This window comes from Phaseolus vulgaris, chromosome 1 (genome assembly GCF_051622355.1).
Source record: "Phaseolus vulgaris cultivar YP4 chromosome 1, ASM5162235v1, whole genome shotgun sequence".
NCBI classification, from domain to species: Eukaryota; Viridiplantae; Streptophyta; class Magnoliopsida; order Fabales; family Fabaceae; genus Phaseolus; species Phaseolus vulgaris.
Window position 1 is genome coordinate 4,097,932 of NC_143498.1, and position 7,158 is coordinate 4,105,089.

At 35.9% G+C, this 7,158-nt stretch overlaps 1 protein-coding gene across 1 annotated transcript; it reads left to right on the top strand.

Moving 5' to 3' along the window:
• Positions 1 to 700: 700 nt before the first annotated feature.
• LOC137816587 (AP2-like ethylene-responsive transcription factor ANT) lies at positions 701 to 5,439 on the top strand. Its single transcript, XM_068619785.2, has 9 exons — positions 701 to 1,680; positions 1,919 to 2,579; positions 2,900 to 2,982; positions 3,146 to 3,154; positions 3,252 to 3,340; positions 3,414 to 3,487; positions 3,574 to 3,624; positions 3,717 to 3,793; positions 4,175 to 5,439. Exons 1-9 carry the CDS (start codon positions 1,347 to 1,349, stop codon positions 4,858 to 4,860), a joined length of 2,064 nt encoding a protein of 687 aa, XP_068475886.1. The 5' UTR covers positions 701 to 1,346; the 3' UTR covers positions 4,861 to 5,439.
• The last annotated feature ends 1,719 nt before the right edge of the window (positions 5,440 to 7,158 follow it).

Consider the following 7,158-nt stretch of genomic DNA (forward strand, 5'->3'; position numbering starts at 1 on the left):
ATTTATAACATAATTATTATATCATTCATCATCTTTGCTTGTATTAAGATAATTGAGTTATTATTTATTTAACTTTTTTTATTACATTCTTATTATCCACTTGAAAGTATTTATTTAAAACATCTATTACTTTTTCTTTAAAATTAAACCATTGTTTATTCATTACATTAAAAACATATAAATATTATTAATTTATAATTTAAATTTATGTGAACAAAATTATGAACTAATTCGAACAGATATTTTTATTAGTTATGAAAAAAATATAAAAAGGAAAAATAGAAGATGCTTTTAGACTTTGCAGTATGCAGGTGACACAGAATGGGCATACTGTATGAAGTGACTGGATGGGCAGATAAGTCCTGCCCGCGTCAAATCTATGGCCCGGTTCCACTGCACTGCTTGCAACCTTGTCACTGAAAATAAAATATTATTTAAATATTTAAGTAAAAATAATTAAACTTCTTTTAAATAATATTTGAATTTAAATTTAATGTGTTAGTATAAAATTATTATTATTATTATTATAAAATTATTACAGGATGTGGTGTGATTAAATAATAATGTACCTTTTTTTTTTTGCATACTTGTTACATACATACATGAAACATTAAAAATATTTAATTATATTTTCTTTAGTCTACCTGAGTTCTGAATCTTTTTCTATTTTCTCTTCCCAAATCTTGGTTATGTGTGCAATAGATTCACCTACTAGCATTGAAGTTTTCAGAAGCTGCCCCAAAAAAGTTCATCACACCATTACCATTTTAGGCCCTTTCCTCTTATCCACTTTGCTATTTCATTCTGGGTTTAATATAGGGTTTAAGAAAAAGCTAAGTGGGAGTGACAGAGTTTTCTTTTCTTATATTTTATCAAAATATATATATAAGAAAAGAGAAAGAAAGAAGGTAAAAGGGACCTTGTGTGTGTATATATACATACCCACATACCTACACAGATCCCTATGGAATGAAGTGGGTGCTCCCAGTTTCACTTGCTTCGTAACTTATTCCTTCTGCTTAGTTTAAAGAGACCAGTTTTGTTAGGAGGGGAGAAAGAAGAGAAAGATAGAGTTTTTGCAAGGTTTGGTTGTTGTTGTTATTGTAGGTGGTGGTGGTGTGAGAAAAAAACTTTGTTTTTGCTAAAAACAAAAACCAGGTCTTCATTGTGAAGGAGATTGTTACTGTTACTATTCTTGTTGTTGTTATTATTTTGATATGATTTGGTTATTTGCCACCCAATGATTGATTTGCCTAGCTGATACTGGTGGTGGTGGCTAGTTTCAAACCTTTTCCAAGTAATTAAGTTGAGAAAGAAAGAAAAAACAAGACAGGAAAAAAGCTAAGATGAAGTCCATGAATGATGGCAACACTGATGATGGGAACAATCATAACTGGTTGGGGTTCTCTCTCTCACCCCACATGAAAATGGAAATTGCTTCTTCTGCTGACCCTCCTCATCACCATCATCATCACTACTATCATCACCCTCAGGTTTCTGCTGCTGCAGCACCTTGCAACACTGTTCCAACAAACTTCTATACCTCACACCTTAACACCTCAGGAATCTGCTATGGTGTTGGAGAAAACAGTGCCTTTCACCCTCCCTTGGCCATGATGCCCCTCAAGTCAGATGGGTCACTTTGCATTATGGAAGCTTTCACCAGATCACAAACCCAAGGTAGGCCTTCTTAGGCTCTCCCATGTATTCAGAACTTTCCTTTCTTCAAATGTTTTTAACTCAGTTGTTTTCTTCAAATTTTTTTATTATATGGATTATCAAAGGGAATACTATTTTTGATTGAATAAAGGTAATATAAACATGTTAGGAAGGGTAGCTAAGCTTTGTTTTTGACTATGTTGCTTTGCAATTTACAACATATGTATATCTCTAAGAGGTTTTTGTGGTCTTGTTGAAGTGATGGTGCCAACTACATCCCCAAAACTCGAGGACTTCCTTGGTGGTGCAAGTATGGGAGCTCAAGACTATGGAGGACATGAAAGAGAAGCAATGGCTCTAAGCCTAGACAGCATCTACTATAGTAGCCAGAATGCAGAACCTGAAGCCAACAGAGACCATCCTTCTTCTTTGGGCCTTCTTTCTGACCCCTTCAGGCAACAAACCCATCCATATTACTCGGGGCTTGGGATTTACCAAGTGGAGGAGGAAGCAAAGCAACCCAACGTGACAGTTTGCAGCTCCCAAATGCCTCAAGTGGTGGAAGAAGGCATTGCATGCTTCAAAAACTGGGTGCCCCAAAGGGGATATTCTTCCTCTCAGCAGAATCTGGAGCAGCAGCATCAAGTGAATAACAGTATGGGGGAGAATCACGGTGCTTCTGGGAATGTTGGTGCTGGTGTTGGTTGTGGGGAGTTGCAGTCTTTGAGTTTGTCTATGAGTCCTGGTTCTCAATCTAGCTGTGTCACAGTTCCAACTCAGATCTCATCTTCTGGGACTGAATCAGTGGTTGGGGATGCCAAAAAGAGAGGTTCTGCTAAGCTCGGCCAGAAGCAACCTGTGCATAGGAAATCCATTGACACATTCGGCCAGAGAACTTCTCAGTATAGAGGTGTCACAAGGTTAGTTTAGTTCAGTTCAGTTCACTTCACCCCTTTATTTCTGTAATAATTTCTTTTGTCATAATGGCAAAAATGAGGTTTGAATATGTAAACTAACGAAAAGTACTATTGCTTCTATCCTTACTCTTGTGCTCCAATTTTCCATATAATTGTCATTACCTGATCCTCTCTCTTATGTTCCACTTTTTAATTATTCTGTACTTTATTTATTTAGTCAAGTTCATCATGGTGGTTCTACTTTTTGAGTTAACTTATTGTTTTGTTTGCTTTTGTTTTTAAGTCAATTATTTTGTGGTGATATCTTGATGGTTGTGTATCAGGCATCGATGGACTGGAAGATATGAAGCACATTTGTGGGATAATAGCTGCAAGAAGGAAGGGCAAACCAGGAAAGGACGACAAGGTTAGTTATCGAAAACTTGAGTGGTTGATAATTTAAAAGCCTTTTCATTGCTTTGAAGTATTTTTGGTTGTTTTTGTGCTGTGCCTACTAACTTTCTTTAACCTATTGTGTGTTCGCAATGTGGATGATCCTTGACCACTGAACAAAACGTTGCATGTCACAGTTTATTTGGGTAAGCTGCTACTACTTTTCCAAGGACCTACATTTTCAATGCTCTTATTTTTTCTGAATGCTAATTTGATGAGTGGTGAATGTTTTGTGAACTGAAGGTGGTTATGATATGGAAGAGAAAGCTGCAAGAGCATATGATCTTGCGGCTCTCAAGTATTGGGGACCTTCAACGCACATAAACTTCCCGGTATGTTTCAATTCAGGTGGCATTTCTGGCTAATACTTCTTGGAGTCTGATCATTTTCTTTTCTATTTGGCAGCTAGAAAATTACCAAACTGAACTTGAAGAAATGAAGAATATGAGCAGGCAGGAATATGTGGCCCACTTGAGAAGGTGCACACATTATTATCATTATTATTATGCTAAAAGCTATCGATTATTTTTAGTGTTTAATGATGATGTTGGTGATTGCTTTGCAGAAAGAGTAGTGGGTTTTCAAGGGGTGCCTCAATGTACAGAGGAGTGACAAGGTTCATGCTGTTCTCTGCCACATTTTTTTATGAATTACAGAAATTAAACATGGTGGTTAAGTAAGCTAAATCCACTTTTCATTTGTGCACAGACACCATCAACATGGCAGGTGGCAAGCAAGGATAGGCAGAGTTGCAGGAAATAAGGACCTTTATCTTGGGACATTCAGTAAGTCCTTCCAGAAAGTTGTTGCATTTCCTCGTACTTCATTGCCAAATCTTTCATAGCAATAATCCTGAAACTGAAACACTAATGTATATATATTCTTAGGACTTTGTTATTAATGCCATTGTGCTAGTGCCTGGCAATGCTTTCTATAAGGCTGTTGATATAGCTACTTTGAACAGCAATGAGTCACTTTTTTTAAAGCTGTTCTCTCTTGAAAGATTAAAAAAGTGGTGTCTAAATAGTAATATCTCCACAAGAACGATCTCAAGAAAGTTCATTTTTTTCTAATACCCTTTGGATTTTCTAGATTAGATTCACTATCATGTATAGTAAGACTATTTTAAAAGTGATATCTGATGTTGATAGTATAATTTTTTATAGGTACTCAAGAGGAAGCAGCTGAAGCATATGACGTAGCTGCAATCAAGTTTCGTGGGGTGAATGCTGTGACCAACTTTGACATCTCAAGATACGATGTTGAGAGGATCATGGCCAGCAACACCCTTCTTGCTGGAGAGTTGGCAAGAAGAAACAAGGAGAGTGAGCCAAGAACTGAGGCCACAGAGTACAACGTTGTGTCAAGCCAACAAGCCATAAGCAGCAGCAGGGAAGAAGCTGAGACTGTGAACAACAATGACAATAATGAGAAGGGATCATCATCAGATTGGAAGATGGGTTTGTATCATCAACAACAGTCAAACAGCAACAACTGTGACATGAAAACCATGAAGTGTGGAAATTATAGAGGTTCTGCTTTCTCTGTGTCCCTACAAGATCTCATTGGGATTGACTCAGTAGGATCTAGCCAGGCCATGCTGGAGGAGTCTACTAAGATAGGCACTCATTTTTCAAACCCCTCCTCGCTGGTCACCAGTTTAAGCAGCTCAAGGGAAGGTAGCCCTGACAAAACGGGTCCCACTGTGCTCTTTCCAAAGCCTCCGGTGGGGTCAAAGGTTGTCACTAGCCCTATTGCTAATGGTGTAAGTGTTGGCTCTTGGTTTCCCTCTCAAATGAGGCCAGTGGCAATGTCTCACTTGCCAGTTTTTGCTGCATGGAGTGATACCTAGAAGTGGATCATGATTTCCTGAACGTGTTTGGAAGCTGGTTGAGGAGTAAGAACTCGTGTATGAAGGGAAGAAAAATATCTGATGTGAAACCAAACACGCCGTAGCCTATGTCATTTGTCATGTGTTAAATTTTGCATGTGAAAGGGAGGGGAAGAAAAGAAAAAAAGTTAGAGTGGGGGGAGAAGAAAATGAAAAGATATTGGGGTTTAAAGATTCAGAATATTATGTTGTTTTTGCAAAAAGACCTTAGTGGAGGAATTTTGGGGATTAATTAGGGGCATGTGGGGGCTATTTATCTGTCATCTTTCTGTATCTTAGTGGAACAACACCTTTCCAACCGTAGCCTTTTGGATCTATATTGCGAATTTGAGAAGGAAATGTGCAAATAGGAGGGAAAAGTGGTTTATTTAACAAGAGGACTAATGATTAATTCAGTGAAATGATGTTTGACGATATGAAAGTGGTCCTTAAATTATTGAGTTTGCTTTTTTTGGAGTTGCACCTTTTCTTAGGTCCAGCTAAGTACAAAACCAACTCCATGTTTGTCAATAATGCAAAAGAGCCACCCCTTTGATCACATTCTCTCCATTTCTTGTCTATATGTTCCTCAATCTGCATAATACCATCATTGCACTTAACTTTCTTATCTTGAACTTTCTCCAAAGACACAATACTCATTCAAAAAGAAAAGGGTTGTCGTAGATATTCTTGCACTAAAGTTTCTGCCTGCAACATTTGTCATAATTAGTCAAGGCACCTCTAACTTTACTTTATCAAAAAAATCAAAACGCACACACATTATGTGGTTAAAATCTTGTGTAACTTTACTCCTTCCTTGACAAATCCAAATTCCAAAGAGACATTTGGGCGACGCAAAAGTTGTTCCATGTCTTGGTGTGGAATCATGATTAGACCCTTAACACTTAACACACATATATGAATAGAGTTCGTTCATATATGTAAGCTTGAATGGAGTGTGTTTGGTTTCATTCCCACGTGTGTTCCCCTCGTGTTGTAATAAATAGACTACTCTTGATATTCTTGACCGTAAACATGGGACGACAACGAGGAATTAGTGCCGTCAAAGCTGGAAATGGTTCCTAAGTTGTGTCGGGAATAGCTGTTTTTTTTTTCTGCATGGAACAATAATAACGTGTAAATAGTCCAAATTATTTGTAACATTGTTAGAGCTATTCAACAATAGGTGAAAAGGACAGGTTTCTAGCGATTGATCAATAATGGGGAGTGAGTGAGTGAGTGAGTATTCGGCTTGAGGAATCCAGCTACGTTTTCTGCAGTAATTTGTTCTTTTCTTAAAGAATACTGTTATACCAATGTCCAATTAATGGCTTCCTCCCCTTAGACTTTGTGATAAAAAAATAATGATATAATGTTTTGTTTAGATCATAAAACTTTCCTAAAAATGCACTCATCTAAATATATATTTGAACCAAGTCTCTTGGCAACTCATTATATATAAGATCTCCTCAGTTCAAGGTTGTTTCTAGAATTTTATTTAAGTAATGTAAATCACATTCCACAAACATATATTATCTACTGAATGTAAGTTTTGTTATATTTCATTATTAATTAAAAATTACTTAAAAACTATAAAATTCTAAGAGGCATTAAATAAGTTGTGAGATCCATTATTTTTTGTATTTAAATTTTTTTCCATCAATATAAGATAGGGTGTCTTTGAAAAAAAAAGTTAAAGTTGGTCATTGAGAATGTTATTACCATATTTTTTTTTGTTAGAAATTCCACGTCAATACTAGATTAGAGCATTTCATAGTATATAAGTGGGTACAAACCTTACTTTATAAGTCGATATTTTATGAGATTTAGTTAGGCTTAAAATTCACTTCTTAATATGGTATCAAAACAATTTAAAGTTTATCCTAACGAGTGTTTGGTGGGCTTATCAGGCCACCCGCACTATTCGTTATCGGACCATCTATAATATGTTATCCCACGCACAAGCTGACACTCTCGGCATGACTTAAAGTCCACTTCTTAATATATTTCTCTTGAAAAAATAGTGACAAAAAAAAAATAAAAGGAAGATTTGTTAAAAAAAATGAATAAGTGGAAAAATATATATGGAATGGGGGATAAAAATAAAAGTGGACATTACTCTATATAAATTATTTTCAGATAAAACTCAAATAGTATCTTAAATATATTATTTCGTGTTGTTTTTTTTATTACTAAAATTGATATTTGACTTGAGGAACATAACTTCACTTTTTTTTCAAAAAAGAATAAAACTGGAAATACTTAAAAAAAAGGCTTTGT

Excerpts from the sequence above, each read along its gene's own strand:
- LOC137816587 (XM_068619785.2), top strand. The coding sequence starts at position 1,347 with ATGAAGTCCATGAATGATGGCAACACTGATGATGGGAACAATCATAAC. Across the intron at positions 2,580-2,899 it reads CAGTATAGAGGTGTCACAAG|GCATCGATGGACTGGAAGAT; the intron begins GTTAGTTTAGTT and ends GTTGTGTATCAG. Across the intron at positions 3,488-3,573 it reads TATGTGGCCCACTTGAGAAG|AAAGAGTAGTGGGTTTTCAA; the intron begins GTGCACACATTA and ends ATTGCTTTGCAG.